Source organism: Spea bombifrons, chromosome 2 (genome assembly GCF_027358695.1).
Source record: "Spea bombifrons isolate aSpeBom1 chromosome 2, aSpeBom1.2.pri, whole genome shotgun sequence".
Classification (NCBI taxonomy): Eukaryota; Metazoa; Chordata; class Amphibia; order Anura; family Pelobatidae; genus Spea; species Spea bombifrons.
In genome coordinates, this window is record NC_071088.1 from 86,657,693 (window position 1) to 86,673,875 (window position 16,183).

At 37.9% G+C, this 16,183-nt stretch overlaps 1 protein-coding gene across 3 annotated transcripts in view; it reads left to right on the forward strand.

Moving 5' to 3' along the window:
- ARHGAP6 (Rho GTPase activating protein 6) overlaps positions 1-16,183 on the forward strand; it is a 230,101-nt gene that overhangs the window by 198,878 nt on the left and 15,040 nt on the right. For all 3 annotated transcript variants that reach the window (XM_053455055.1, XM_053455056.1, XM_053455057.1), the window contains exons 5-10: positions 3,348-3,543; positions 6,726-6,781; positions 7,328-7,478; positions 8,411-8,559; positions 9,708-9,887; positions 16,000-16,097. In XM_053455055.1, the coding sequence (XP_053311030.1) occupies positions 3,348-3,543; positions 6,726-6,781; positions 7,328-7,478; positions 8,411-8,559; positions 9,708-9,887; positions 16,000-16,097 (830 nt within the window). The remainder of the gene's footprint in view (positions 1-3,347; positions 3,544-6,725; positions 6,782-7,327; positions 7,479-8,410; positions 8,560-9,707; positions 9,888-15,999; positions 16,098-16,183) is intronic.

Sequence of the window (16,183 nt, forward strand, 5' to 3'; positions counted from 1 at the left end):
TAAATACAAAACTTGGCCAAGGAAATGTTACTTGTGATTAGCCTGTCTTACTGTGGGAACCAGTGAATAGTTTGGAAATTCGGTTCAAGAATTATCTTGCTTCATCAAGGCAGATGACTTGCATCAAGTCCTACGCCCTCAGTTTTGCCACAGAACCACATTTGTAAACGGTCACAAAGAAATCTATTTGTACATTTATTTACTGAACTCCATATTGTCTTTATTGCCAGAGCAGCCTAAAGCAAATTACTGATAAGTGCATCAAAGGCTTAGAATAACTCATCAAAGGTACAGAATAACTAATTTATAATTAAGTACTATTCAGTCAGTCAGTCAGAGGGTCTATTGAGTAATAAAGAGACAGTTAAAGTGCGATAAAGAGTACCTTAAACCCTTTACTCTTAATATACTCTTAAGTTAATATCTACGTTTACGTGATAAATAACAAATGTGTGCTATGGCCACCACAATGACCTCTGTTTAGTTTCACAATTAATTGTGACGGAACACAAAGGACGATAGGGGTGTGTGTAGCTCGCCTGGCAGTGATATTTGTAGAATCTATATTATGAATGCGTAAAAACCAGCCAATGGTTAGATGTAATGTAAGGAAGTTTTACATTATGGAGGGGGTGGTAGATAAGTGGAGAAGTGGTAGAAGCTAATACAGCAATAGAATTGACACATTCATGGGATAGGCATGAAGCAATCCCGAATCTAATCAGAATGACCAATTGCTGATAGAGGTCTGAGTCATTAAATCTGGAAAAATGGGCAGCCTAGATGGACCAAATAGTTCTTACTTGGTGTCAAATTCTGTGTTTCTATGAAAGGCACATGTTTTATATTTAAATCCTAATGATCAGGATAACCTTTCATTTGTATGTTAATTTACCAGGTGGATATATATGTCTAAACATTGCCAGCATTATTTTTGGTTGGACCACTCCTGTCCTATGTTTCATGCTAAATGCACATTGGAATCCATTTTTCCCCCAAAATATTTTACTGCATCCAAGGAAGTATTGGTACTCTTTAGTTGGTCTTGTTTATTTTTGTGCTCCGGTTCCTGTACTGAAAACAGGAAGCGTTCATCAGCTTTTCGCACATGCTCAGTAGCTCTCCTATAGAAATAAATGGGAGTAGGAGCAACCTATCATATATATACTATGTGAACACGTATCTTTCTCTGGCATACATGCAATTGGCTACTGCTACACATATACCGATTCAAATGAAAGCTCAGCTCCCAATGGCTTCAAAGGGATTGCCACTGACCATGCTTCTTGATCTTTTGTATAAACATTGACAAAGGTAGACAGTAGTGATTTCTTGTCTTTTATATATACATATATTTCAACAGCTAACTTTCACATGCTCTGGTAAAAATAAATTATAACATTAAACGTGATTGCTCTTAGAGCTATCATTTGATTCATTTTGCCAATATATCTTAAATACTATTTCAATAGGATTTAAAACTAGTAGTGCCCCACTTGGGTTTCAATAATATGTTCCTTTGGGAAAGTGACACGTTTTCTTTAATGGTGTGAAAATATATATATATATATATATATATATATATCTATATATATATATATAAGTTATGGTGGGTAAAGGTGATGGAAACCCTTCCACTTAAATTTAAGGGGTTGTAGTAGAAGTATTATTAAACACTCATCTACAGACACCAGACAAACCAGAAGGCTTGTTTTTCCCTTCAGAAATCTCATGGTGCTGCCACAACCACAAGGGATTCTGGGTAGGCGCATGCAAATAAGGTTAACAATTAGGTGAGTATTGCAGAGTATGCGGTGATTTTTATTGGACTAACATAATATTTAAGACAAGCTTTCAAGAGTTACCCTCTCTTCATCAGGTCTGAAGCAATACTAATCAACATGACAGGTTATACTTACTACTTAAAACAAGTGATGGTATTAGGGAAGGGGATGGGGGGGGTTGAGTGGGGCGTCATAAATAATGGGCCTGGAGGTAAGTAAAGGACAGAACAATTAAACCTAGGGAAACCAATAAACCCATTAACACATTAGAGACAATAACAACAATTAGACACACATTGGACATTAAGATGAATTTCATATGAAGTTCTGGTAGTGTGTCAGGAAACCAGAATCCACATCTTTTATGGTGTTGAAATGCGAATTTTCATCACAAATGTTTTCGTTTCCTGAGAGCCTTTTAAGAATTCCCTTTGAGTACTTTAATTTTCAGGTTTTGGATGGAGCGATTATTCTATGTGAAATGATGTCCTACCGGGGTGCAGTATTTGTCTTCCTCATGGTTTTTGATAGAGCTTCTGTGTAGGTTCATCTGAGGTGTAGCTTAAGTCCCGTTTCCCCAATGTAGCACCCTTGGTCACATGCTGAACATTGTATCATGTATACCATGTTTGCAGATGTACATGAGTATGAATCCTTGATGATGTATGTTTTGTTTTGTTGTTGTGACTGGCTGTGTTACTGTCACATGTATGTTGACAAAGTTTGCAGCGGGATTTGTTACATTGTACAGTGCCATTCTGTGTATGCTCCTTTTCTGAGCCAAGTTTGCTGTGGTTGTTTAAATGCCAGTATCGGGGGCTGAGGGAATATTTTTATGGGGTCCTCTGAGAGTACTGGCCGTAGATCTTTCACAATCTTGCGTGTTTCCTCAAGAGTTGGGTTGTAGGTATCCACCAGAGGGATCCTGCTAGTGTTATCCTTTTTTTGTACTCTAGAAGCCTTTCCCATGGTGTTTTTAGTGTGATTGTGATATATATATCTATAGAAAGGTTTATACAGGTAACAAGCTTAGATTAGGCGAGAGTGCTCCTAATATCAGCTCGTAACCTGTAAAAAAGACACTTGGGAACAAGACATCTTGCTGATTGATAGGCGATCAAATATCAAATCAATTTATAACTCATTTGAAATGCGTTTTTCTGAATTTTTTGTTATTCTGTCTCTCAATGTTCAAATAAACCTACCATTAAAATTAGTGGGCAAACATACAAAATCAGCAGGAGATCATATATATATATATATATATATATATATATATATATATATATATATATATATATATATATATATATATATACCCCCAACACCTATTTGCTTTATTATGAGTTTCAAGAAGATTCGGTTGACAAAACGAGATAAGAGATTATGTATAAAAAGGTGCTCCTGGGGAAAAAGTGTTAAAATTGGAGCAATCTGCATGAACATTTCCTCCGTGTCCGTGGCGACTGCACCACTTTTACTACATTGTACCAGAACTTTCTTTATCTATAGAAACAGAGCTTGAGCATTTCTGGAATTGAAAAGTATATTTTTGTGTTGCAGGGTGCAATGTCTGTGGACTCCATTACAGATCTTGATGATAATCAGTCCCGACTCTTAGAAGCTCTACAGCTGTCGTTGCCAGCAGAGACTCAGAAGAAAAAAGAAAAGGAAAGGGACAAAAAACTAAGCCTGAACCCAATATATAGACAAGTTCCCAGGCTTGTGGACAGCTGCTGTCTGCATTTAGAAAAAAATGGTAAGTGTGAGTCTGATGGCTTTATGGGGTTACGTAGAGGGTACCAGTGCAGTACTAAATGAATCCCACACATAGGGGCTGGATGTGGATGATTTATCTGTATTCCACTGAACTAGACATAACTCGAAACTATATTTAACAATTCTTTTGTAAACATAAGAAATTAGGAATTCTTTTAGTGTTTCCCTTTTAGTTTTATGTCACTGAGGGTAAATCCCATGTTTCTGAAGAAGTTACCACGTCAGTACTTTGAGATGTACTGCAGACATATTGGTATCAGAATGTATTCAATGTTTTCTGCATAGTTTATGAAAACCATGAGTTTAGTAAATGTACTGTATAGTTTTGGGGTCTGTTTGGTAGCAAAGTCTCAACATTTAGGGATGATTTTTGTAAACGTTCAATATTAAAAGGTGCCAAGAGAGATACCTGGGATGGAAATTTTGGGGAAACTATTAAAGGGGGATAAGAGAGGTAAGCAGAAGACTTTTGTATTTGTTTTTGTACTAACTTTTTTTTTTTTAAGAAAAATTGCTTGCTTTGTGTGTTTGTACGAATCAATGAAAACAAGGACTATCCCGGTCGTAACTGATGGAAACAAAATTCATCATAATTCGTCCATTCATTGCCACATGTAGCCACCATTACAAGTGCTTATTGTTGAGATAAAGTGGGAGGGACAAATGTATAGGATGGTACATGTGAATTATATGATAGTTGAAGTAGCCAAAAAAAACAAAACAAGAGACATTGATGGCAATGGATGTGATTGATGGATCCAGCAACCTGTGAGAATTTTTCCTTACTTTTTCTTGTTAATCAGCATTAGATATATATGTGTGCTTACGTCCTTTTACCTTGTCAGTAGCAACAGTTACAGACTGATGTCAGTTGGAGTTTGAGACATAGAAACCTAGAAACATAGAAAGTAACGGCAGATAAGAACCATTTCGGCCCATCCAGTCTGCCCAACCTCTGAATACTTTCCTTAGTACCAAGCCTTATTCTATATCTAGCTAAGCCTTATACCTATCCCATGCTTGCTTAAATGTCTTCACTGTATTAACATCTACCACATCTGCCCCTCTAGCTTAAAACTATGTCCTCTTGTTGTGGTAGTATTTCTTCTTTTAAATAAACCCTCTTCCTTTATCGTGTTGATTCCCTTCCCTGTCAAGTCTTTCTCCCAGGCTATATGTATATTGAGATCCTTTAAGGTTTATCCAGTAATCCGTTAACCATTTTAGTAGCCCTTTTCTGAACTCTCTCCAACATATCTATATCCTTCTGGAGATACGGTCTCCAGTACTGTGCACAATACTCCAAGTGTGGTCTCACCAGTGATCTGTACAACGCCATGAGCACTTCCCTCGTTCTACTGCTAATACCTCTCGCTATACAACCAAGCATTCTGCTAGCATTACCTGCTGCTCTACTGCATTGTCTACCTACCTTTAACTCCTCAGAAATAATTACCCCTTTTTCACACGTTGAGGTTAGAACAGTATCAAATTGTCTATACTCTGTCCTTGGGTTTTTATGCCCTAGATGCATCACTTTGCATTTATCCACATTAAATGCCAGTTGCCACAACTCTGACCGTTTTTCCAATTTACCTAAATCATTTGCCATTTGGCTTATCCCTCCAGGAACATCAACCCTGCTGCAGATTTTTGTCTCATCACCTTTCCATCAAGACCTTATGCAAAATCACTATTAAAAATATTAATGAGAATGGGTCCAAGTACAGATCCCTGAGGTATCCCACTAGTAACAAGACCTTGCTCTGAATATACACCATTGACTACAACCCTCTATATTCTGTCACTCAGCCACTGCCTAATCCATTAAACAATATCTAAACTCAGATATTACATTTTATTGAGAAGTCTTCTGTGTTGCAGTGTCAACAATCCTGTCCTTTAACATAGTTTCCATTAATTTCTCTACTACTGATGTAAAACTTACTGGCCTGTAGTTGCCAGACTCCACCCTGACAGTTAGCTTAGAAGAGGCTGAGATGAATGCTCATTGCTCACATACCATACATAGTTACTTCTATACTTACAATAGTTTACTTTAGTACAGAAAATTTACTGTTGTGGGGTGGATTGGAGAAGCTATCTTGACTAATATAGTGTATTACAGGGACTGGAGAAAACATTTTTCCCCAATTCCAGAGTTTAGTTGATTAACACAGTAGGCCATTTACGCCACTATCCAAACCTCTAATTTGTGGACAAGGTAATTTTTTTTTCTTTCTATCATACCATCTCTTATTCTTCATTGATAAATAAATATTGGTGACAATACATATTGGTGACAATATAATATGTAACATTTATAATATTGGGAAAATTTCAACCTGCTCCACGGGGCTGCATGTGCCTATCATCTGCCAGTGTCTGCCTGTCCAGGCCCAGTGCTCAACTACTACTACTGTTGCTGCACCTCTTTTAAATCTCTATAATGAAAGGTGGGTCCAGAAGGTGTCAGGGACCTCCTCCTTTAACTTCCATCCTTAATCTTCTTTCCTCGCCCCCATCTCCGCAGACATAACCCGGCAACTTCTGCCAAAACGGCAACTCTGTGGTGATGTCATCTCCCCAATCCTCCAATCGGACAGAGGATGTCACCGCAAGCACCTTCATTTTGCCCTCCCGTAAACTGAGGCTCTTGCAGTGTGCTGATTGGAGGATCAGGGGAGGGGCTCACCGCAAGCGCCACCATATTCCCCTCAGGGAGTAAGCAGGAAGCGGGCATTTGCACAATACCTGTCCAGTGCACGGCAAAAAGACAAACTTACTCAGAGACCTAGGTCATCAGGGATTCACCTCGGAACTTCAAATATAAGGATATTCTGACCCGCATTGTCTTTTAATGGAGAAAAGTATTTTGTAAAACATAGTATGTTATAAATGGTGACCATTGAGTTTTTACTTATTTCCATTTTTAAACATTTTTGTTCAACATTTGGACCACCAGTACAGTACAGTCTGTTGCTTAAATTCTTACAATTAGCCATGGTGGAGCACATGCTTCTGGTTAAGATTGAAGTTCAGCTGATGTTTGTCAAGGTGGAAAGTAATAATATTTATGTATTGTTTATTTTAATTGAGAGCACTAAAGATGTAATACTTTAACAGTACTCTAATATTTTTTCTGTAATCTTCTGTACATAGGCCTGCAGACCGTGGGAATCTTCAGGGTTGGAAGTTCTAAGAAACGAGTACGACAGGTATTGTCATCACTGTATTACACTGTAATAACAATAATGTGTTAGAGGAGTTGTACAGAATGTACTGCAATATCTGCATGCTGAGATTTGTGGTTTTAGAAATGAAAGTAATAGTACATAATGTTTCACTGTTCACTTTTTAGATTTGTTTTTTTTTGAGAATATGGAAAATGTGATAGTTGTCCTCAAACATTAGGTTTGAAGTGTAGTAGTGCTCTTCTCCTTGGTGGTTTAGTTTAAAGGGGCTGTTAGATGTGTATTTCAATGGCATTTTACCTTCACAATGTACCCACCAGTGATGTGGGGGAGGGGGGGTGAAGGATAAAGCTTGTGTTCATGCACAGAACACTTTGCTGTTTTGTTAAGGAGTAAATTCCTGCTCACCAAGGTCACTTCCTATTACGTCATGTGTATGGTAGTGTGAAGATATCATTTTTAATTAATACCCTATACACAAACATCTTTATTCCATTATTGTAGGAGCTCTGGATAAAGCATTGCTTTGGTTCTGTGTGGTTATTTTGTGATTATTCTTATCTTTTTTAGCTTCGAGAAGAGTTTGATCGGGGTGTTGATGTTGTTTTAGAGGAAGAACATAGTGTCCATGATGTTGCGGCCTTACTAAAAGAATTTCTTAGAGATATGCCCGACCCGCTCCTCACCAGAGAACTCTACACAGCTTTTATAAACACTATTAGTATGTTTATACTACACAATTTCTTTTTTAATTCTCATATTGTTGAGTTTTAGATCTATACAGAAAAAAGACAGATGGCAATATTTGTACGTGTATATTATATCTTATTTCACTTTCCTTTCCATCCTAATGTGAAAATGTAATGCATGCTGGGGAGAATTATTAGTTATTAGTTATTATATTTGATCCAGTTTATAAATTCAGCTAAAATTAGAACCTATCCTTGCACCTGACCATTACAACAGGGACCTTTAAGACATCTCATTCTAAATACAGAGACATCAATATGTAGTCGGTTCCCCCTTTGCTGCTAAAACAACTTCAACTCATCTGGGAAGGCTTTCCACAAGATTTTGGGGTGTTTCTGTGAGGAATTTTACCCCATTTCCTCCAGAATAGGAATTTGTGAGGTCAGTCTATTGTGGAAAGCCTTCCCTAGAGTGGAAGCTGTCGTAGCTGCAACGGGAGGACTGACTACATTTTAATGTCTTTGTATTTAGAATGCAATGCCATAAAAGTCTGTTGGTGTTATGGTCTGTTTTCCAAATACTTTCGTCCAAATAGTATACATGTTAATTGGTATACGTACCATTGTTGACTTTAAAGAGGAACCACCACATATTGTGTTGTTATTCAGGTGTATATTACATGGAAACCCACTGTTAACTCACATAGAAAGTAACATACTTTGTGCACTGTGTTTGCAGGCTGTACATGATACTCTAGAGCTACCAATTATTTTTATTCATGAGAATGATCTTAAAAGCTATTATCACATGTATCTTAGGGAACAGCAAAGGTTTAAAACATGATGTGGCAGGAAAACTATGCTCTATATATATGTGTACGAATTACAATAACATACTTTTGGGAAGGTGGCACTTCTATTAAAACAATGTGTTTTTTTACAATATTTTTTATATTCTTTTTAGTGTTAGATGCAGATGAACAACTGTCTACATTGCAGCTTCTCATTTACCTGCTACCTCCTTGCAATTGTGACACTCTACACCGGCTGTTACAGTTTGTGTCTACTGTTGCCAGCCATGCAGAAGATACATTTGACAAAGATGGACAAGAGGTGAAATTTCCACTTCTACTTTATTTTTGTGGCAGAATATTTTCTATTTTGTTTTATAAGACTCTTAGAACGTATTTCTTTGAGTTCATATATAACAATTCATAATGCTCTTGAGTAGATAAACAGATCCCATATGTACTAGAAAATTATAAACCTATTACATTAAATATTGTTTCTAGAGCACCAGCAAAAGGGAAGAATGCAAAATGACCAATAATATTGATGGTATACAAAGTGAACATTATTATGAATCCACATTAAGACATACTGGTACAGGAGGAGAAGAGGGTCCTGCTCTTGTGAGCTTACAGTCTATTAGGAGGTTGAGGTGGAATGAGATAAAAGAGAGAGACTGCTGGGGCAAGGATGCTTTGATTGCAGAGAGGGGGGTGTGATGATGTCAGTGGAGTGGAGATCCTAAAGATGGGAGAGGGTGGATGGTTTCCTCAGTATGCAGGTTGAAGGCATTAGGTGGGGTAATATATGGGGTTTTAATTAACACTTAAAGTAAGATTAAGCAGGAAAGGGTCTGTTTGCTAGAGTCTGGTGGATCAAAACCAGAATGTGATGGGCTGAGCAGAGAGTCAGAAGAAAGACATTGGGTTAGGTAAAACATGCCAGTAGTTTGGAGGTATGGGGGAGAGGAGAGGCAAGATGTTGATGTAAATTAAGAACATTTCACGCTGCTAAAAGGATGGTAGATAGGTGGAATACCCTTCCACCATAAACAGAAAGGATCAATACAGTGCAATAATTAAGACGTGGGATAGGCATAAGGCTTTACTAAAATAGGATAGCAAAATAGGCATACCAGATGGGCCAAATAATATTGGGGCACAATTTTAAAAGAGGTCTTATAACCATATCAATCAATAAAATGTCAACTATTCATTGCTATGATGGTATCTTGTAAAACTTTTTGCCAAATTAAATAACCCACTACATAAATAAGGTATCCATCCACGAGTACAGCCATATATAGGACATTGTAGAGTGTACTTGAGCACGAGATTATGTTTGATTTGTTTTACAATGTGGGCTTAGGTAGACAAAACAGCAAGTTGATCAGGATAGTGTTAGCTCATAAAAATGCTCTTATGGACATTCTTTTTTTATATTTTGTACTGTCTAATGTGTTTTTTTATTAGATTACTGGGAACAAAATGACATCATTAAATCTGGCTACAATATTTGGGCCTAACTTGTTGCACAAGCAGAAGTCGTCAGACAAAGAGTTTACAGTTCAAAGTACTGCCAGGGCTGAAGAAAGTACGATTATCATTAGTGTTGTACAGAAAATGATTGAAAACTATGAAAGCCTTTTTATGGTAAGTATAGTGCAGACGTTGAATGATTGCTCAATGTCCTGCAAAACAAGAAATTGCAAGAAAGTATGACTTGTAAGGCTTTATTTCTCTTTCTGTACAACTGATCCTTTTCAATTTCGTAAAAACAGCTCATAATACCTAATATTTAAATGGATTTATAGTAAAATCTGCCCTTTAGCAGCAAAATCCTGCTTTTAAAAGTGCTCTGCCTGTCAAGGGTATTCACGGTTAAAGCTGTGTTTATGTCTTTCTTGATGGGTTCTGGCTCCTATGTATTGTGTGCACTAGCCAAATCCATCTTCCTAGTGACATGCTGTCCATTCCCATCTACAGGTACCTTTGACAGTTCTGCTTCTATGCATAATTAATTCAGAAGCCCAAAATGTTGTCTTCTGACATGGACCAGGCAAGTGTTAAGGATAAGAGAATAAAGGGGTGTGTTTCTCTCTAAATAGGGAATTGGCGCAGGGGAGTTTGCAGGAGAAATGGAGTTTCACCTCACCAATTTGTTTTGCATGATTGAGGTTTAAGGTGGTCCTATATAATGTATTGTTAAATCAGTGAAATTTCATGAAAGTCACTTTGATGACTGAACTGTATTTAACACAGGACCAACCAAGCATTTCTTGCAACTGAAACTCACCAGGGATGTTTATGTATAAGTGAATGTGAGCATGGATGTCTATGTTTAAGTGTATGTGAACATGGATGTCTTATATATAAGTGTATGGCAGCATGGATGTCTTATGTATACGTGCATGTGAGCATGAATGCATATGTATATGTATCTGTGAGCATGGATGTGTATGTGTAAGTTTTTGTGTGTGAGCATGGATGTGTAAGTTATGTTAAATGGAGTGTGTTTAAGCATGAGTGGTGTGAGCATGTGTATTAGAATGAGTGTGTACGTGTGTGTTAGTGAGTATGAGTAAGTGTGTGTGTTATCATCTGTGTGTTTACAAATGTGTGCCAGAGTGTATGTTGGAGGGGGCAAGGGGCAATGATGGCACAGGCAAGTTGTTTGGGGGCACTGACAAGCTAGGGGAAAGGCGGCACAGGCAGGCTTTTTGGGGTTAGGATGGCACTGATAAGCTACTTGGGGTAAGGGTGGTACTCACAAGCTATTTGGGGGCAAAGGTGGGACATGTTGGGGGGGCAGTGCAATTTTCGCACTGGGACCCTATGGTTTCTACTTAGGCCCCTGAAAAGAACCACGTTCATTTGTGACTTTTCCCAAAAATTACATATCCACATACTGAAATTTACAAATTAATATAAGGAAAATATATGTATAAAAAATTATATATGTACGCTATGGGGAAAAGGGTATTTTAACTTCCTGTTCTCAGGAACTGTGTAGTTATTCCATCCACTATTATCTCTGTCATATTTTTACATAGCTGTCTGTTGGTTAGTCCAGGCAGCCTTTGTAAGGGTGAGTTAGGAGATGAGAAAGAACTTCGTCTGGCCCTGCCAACGATCCCAGCTTCCACAAGGTGATCCTTTAAACTAGATTTCCCCTTACAAAATTTACAAACAAAAATCAAAAGCTATAGGTAGTGTATAATAAAAATCAGAAAAATAAAGCCTAGCTCCCAACTGGAGCCCTCTCTGCCTACACTTTGATAACCCTGACTGGTCCACTGGTCCAGCCCAACTATCCACTAACTTATACCTCCCTGCTAGGCTCTGGAAAAACTCACCTAAGCAACACACACAGATCCAGCCAGATAAAGCCACTTGGCTTGGAGATCTTTTTCAGGGCTTCTCTCTGCCCTGGGAGCACATAGGAACTTTCTTTCCCCTCAACAGTCTCATTGATTCTGTGGTTTGAAGGAGTTTAAATATTTCCTGCACCTCTTGCAGGCTTCATAAGAACCCCAGAGTGGATCATTCAAACCTAGATTGGGCATCTTGTCTATTTAAAAATTGGAGTTGGAGCATTCTCCCGTACTGCTCTCCAAATACTCCACCCCATGGTGGTGCTTCCTTTTAAGCTGTACAGTGTCACAGTAGTTTCAATAAGTTTTGAGTTTTTTTTCTATCCAATTATGGATATACCTGAAAAGACCTAAAATAAATGTACTGGCTTACTGACAGTTTAGTTAAATGTTTATCTGACTGTTTTTATCTGATGTTTATAGCAGGGAAATAGTAACAGTGGAAAAATGTTGCTCAATGTGTTTGATGTACAGCCAGATATATTTACGGTTTCACAAATACTGAGGATTTCGATCATCCCAAATACTCTGCATTACACATTGTGGTAAATGTAGTCTTCCACTATTTGATAATATTTAACTTGTTAATATACAGTTGTGCTCAAAAGTTTGCATACCCTGGTAAAAATGATAAAATGTTGGCATTGATTTTGAAAATATGACTGATCATGCAAAACTGTCCTTTATTTAAGGCTAGTGATCATATGAGGCCATTTATTATCACATAGTTGTTTGGCTAGTTTTTTAATCACGACAGAAATCACCCAAGTGGCCCTGATCCAGAGTTTACATACCCTTAAATGGTTGGCCTTGTTACAGACACACGAGGTGACACACACACAGGTTAAAATGGCAACCTGTGGCATTTTAAATTGCAATTAGTGTCTGTGTATAAATAGTCAATGAATTTGTTGACCTGCAAGAATTTGGAGTCTCGTAGATAACAATTACAGAAGACTGCACACTGTCATTAAAGGGGCAATACAAAGTATAAAGAAGTAAAGGTTTGCAGACTTTTGAACATACATTTTCATCTTTATTGCCATGTTGTGTTGTGTCATTCTGTTATAACCTACAGCTGAATATGAATCCCATAAGAAATAATAGAAATGTGTTTTGCCTGCTCACTAATGTTTTCTTTAAAAATGGTACATATATTACTAATTATACAAGGCTATGCAAACGTTTGATTACAACTGTATGTAAATAGTGATAAGAGTAGCGTCTGTGTAGATCTATCTACCTACCTATGTGTTGGATTTAGCACAGGAGATCTTCCCATAGCATGCAGTGGAAAAATTTGATGAAATCTGTTTTAGATTTTATCTTAGTTAAATTAAAGCATCCTTTGCAATATATTTATTTTGTTTTTCCATTTTTTTCTGTTGCAGTCTATGGAGGATTGCTATTCAATCCAATATACTGCAATCGTGCAGAACCAGGTTTACCAAAAAAAAATAATAAAAAAAAATATATATATATATATACCGTATTTGCTCGATTATAAGACGAGGTTTTTTTCAGAGCAAATGCTCTGAAAAATACCCCTCGTCTTATAATCGGGGTCGTCTTCTAATCAGACCTCAAATAGAGGTCTGATTAGGAGACTAAGATCCAGATCCCCCGCACCGCTGCAGGGGACCTGGATCCTCCTGTCGTCGCCCCCCCCCCACACACACACTTACCGGTGCTTCCGGAGGTGAAGTTGGCAGCGGGGGTTTGTATGCGTCCGTCGCAAATACCTTCCCCGGCTGTCAGAGATCAGAGTTCCAGAGTTCCTGATCTCTGACAGCCGGGGAAGGTATTTGCGACGGACGCATACAAACCCCCGCTGCCAACTCCACCTCCTTCCGGCTGCCGCGGAATGAGACGTCAACCCGCTGCCCCGGCAATACAGCAGGAAATTGGAAGCACCGGTAAGTAAGTAAGTGTGTGTGTGTGTGTGTGTGTGTGTGTGTGTGTGTGTGTGTGTGTAGGGCATTTCTGGAATGCCTTACACCCCTATATGCCACTCTGGCACTTAGGGGGTTAAAAGGCATATTATGGGGCAGAGTGGCATATAGGGAGGTATAAGGCATTTCAGGAGGCAGAGTGGCGTTAAGGGGGCATTTAATAGTGCACTCTGCCTCCTGAAATGCCTTATACCTCCCTATATGCCACTCTGCCCCATAATATGCCTTTTAACCCCCTAAATGCCAGAGTGGCATATAGGGGTATAAGGCATTTCTGGAGGCAGAGTGCTCTATATAATGCCTTTTAACTCCCTTAATGCCACTCTGCCTCCTGGAATGCCTTATACCTCCCTATATGCCACTCTGCCCCATAATATGCATTTTAACCCCCTAAATGCCAGAATGGGATATAGGGGTATAAGGCATTTCTGGAGGCAGAGTGGCACATAGGGGGTCAAAAGGCATACCATGGGGCACAGTGGCATATAGAGGGTTAAAAGGCATATCATGGGCCACAGTGCCATATTGGTGTGGCAAGCCTGGGGGCAGATGTGCGTAACTGGGGGACAGGTTGGAAAATACAAGAAATAAAAACAAAAAAAATATATTTTTCTCAATCATAGCTTTTATTAAAAAAAATAGTTTACATGAATTAACATTTACTGGTAAAACTTTTTTCCTTTAGGGTCGTCTTATATTCAGGCTTTTTCTTTTTTTCCTAAGTTAATATTCAGATTTTGGGGGGTCGTCTTATAATCAGGGTCGTCTTATAATCGAGCAAATACGGTATATATATATATATATATATATATATATATATATATATAGTTTATGATGGTGGAATCAGTCCCCATCACTATCCATACTCTAACCTGTACTATTGAGTTAATTTCCTTGCCAAACATTCTCAGAAAATGAATGTATTATGTACATTTAATCATAATTCCGTGCATTAAACAAAACAGATGTCGCAACTGACACAAATCATGCATTTTTTCTGAATAAATTAGCATCCCCCTGTCTTGCCATTTACACAGACTACATGATTGTGAACTTTATGCATGTTATAAGCCTCAGTTAAATGCAGAGATGATCTCTGCCCCATCTCACTAACCTAGGGGGTACAAGCTTGACAGATCTGTGACGCACAATGTACTGCAACTCAACAGTAAAAACAGATATTGAAAATTTCCTAGACTGCAAATGAAAAACATTAAGTGACTCAAGGGATTCCTCGTGAACCTCAGTTATACCCCCACACTTCAAACAATTCACGGGGAAATTAGAGGATTCTCAGATCACCTCTGTGTTTCTTTGAATATGCGCTCTTAAAATGACTGCACTGTCAACACTCCTACACGTAATGCAAAAAGTACAAATCGCTCTACATTATAGGTAATCACACTAAACAATATAAGAGATGAGAAGCTCCTCTGAGACTAGAAAGTGATCAGTTTGTACCAACATCCAATCTAAGCAATACAGATTATTTCTTTTGTTTTTTTGCAATATGTATAAATTAGGTACAGTGTTATTTTTTTAACCATTTAATAGCACTGATGGTGTAATAAACCGTTAGATTGCTATTTGATATGAGCCAGCAAATAAGGACACTTTTTCAAAATCGCAGGTAGTATTTTGGTGTCGATTTATCCAGCATTGCCGAGAGCAGTCCATATGCCAATCTGGTTTTAATGGATAAATCAACAGAAGAATAAAACTTGACAGCATGGTTACTGATTGTGATCATCCTGTGTAGAACAGTACCCATCACTTCAATTTAGAATACTGGACTAGAAAACAATGTTTAATATAAAAAAACCCCAAACAATCCAAACATGGAGAGTTTCCAACATTTTTTTTAGTTTGGTTTGCTATGTGGGTTTCTCTACCTATCCACCATATGCAGTACCCATACAGCAAGACCATATCTTCTCTTGCTGTATGGATACTGCATAGAAGGCTCAAGAAGTCTGTGAGACTCTAAACTACAGTATGGGTTCATGATCAGAACAAAGAATGTCAAGTCAATTCTTATACGTGTTATCTTTTATTTATATAGTGCCAACAATTGAAGCAACACTTCTTACAATACATACATACAAAGGTTGTGACAAGACTAGAATTGAAACAATCCGATACATTTGATAAGTACCTTCTTCGCAAGCTTACACTCATTCTTTTATATTAGTTTTAAGATTACTCCAACGCTGACTTTCTAAAACATAAGCCCCCAGGTTATGTGTCCACATGAACATATGAACAACATCCTACCATTACTACCTTTGCCAAGTTAATTCTAAAAAGAACCTGGTTGTCAAGATGGTATGACCCTGCTGAAAGCCAGACCTATTTCTTCCCTGGTGAATTTCTATAGTGTGGGTAAGATTTTTCATAAGAAACTGAGTATTTGACTGGAGTTTACGTTTTGATTTTAAGGTCCCACCAGATTTGCAGAACGAAGTACTGATTAGCCTTTTAGAGACAGACCCAGATGTCGTGGACTATTTACTAAGGAGAAAAGCTTCCCAATCGTCGTAAGTAAATCTGTTTTTATTTATATTTTCTGGGAATGTTTTAAATTTTTATGAAAAATGTTTATACAGCTCCAGTTGTTGGTCCT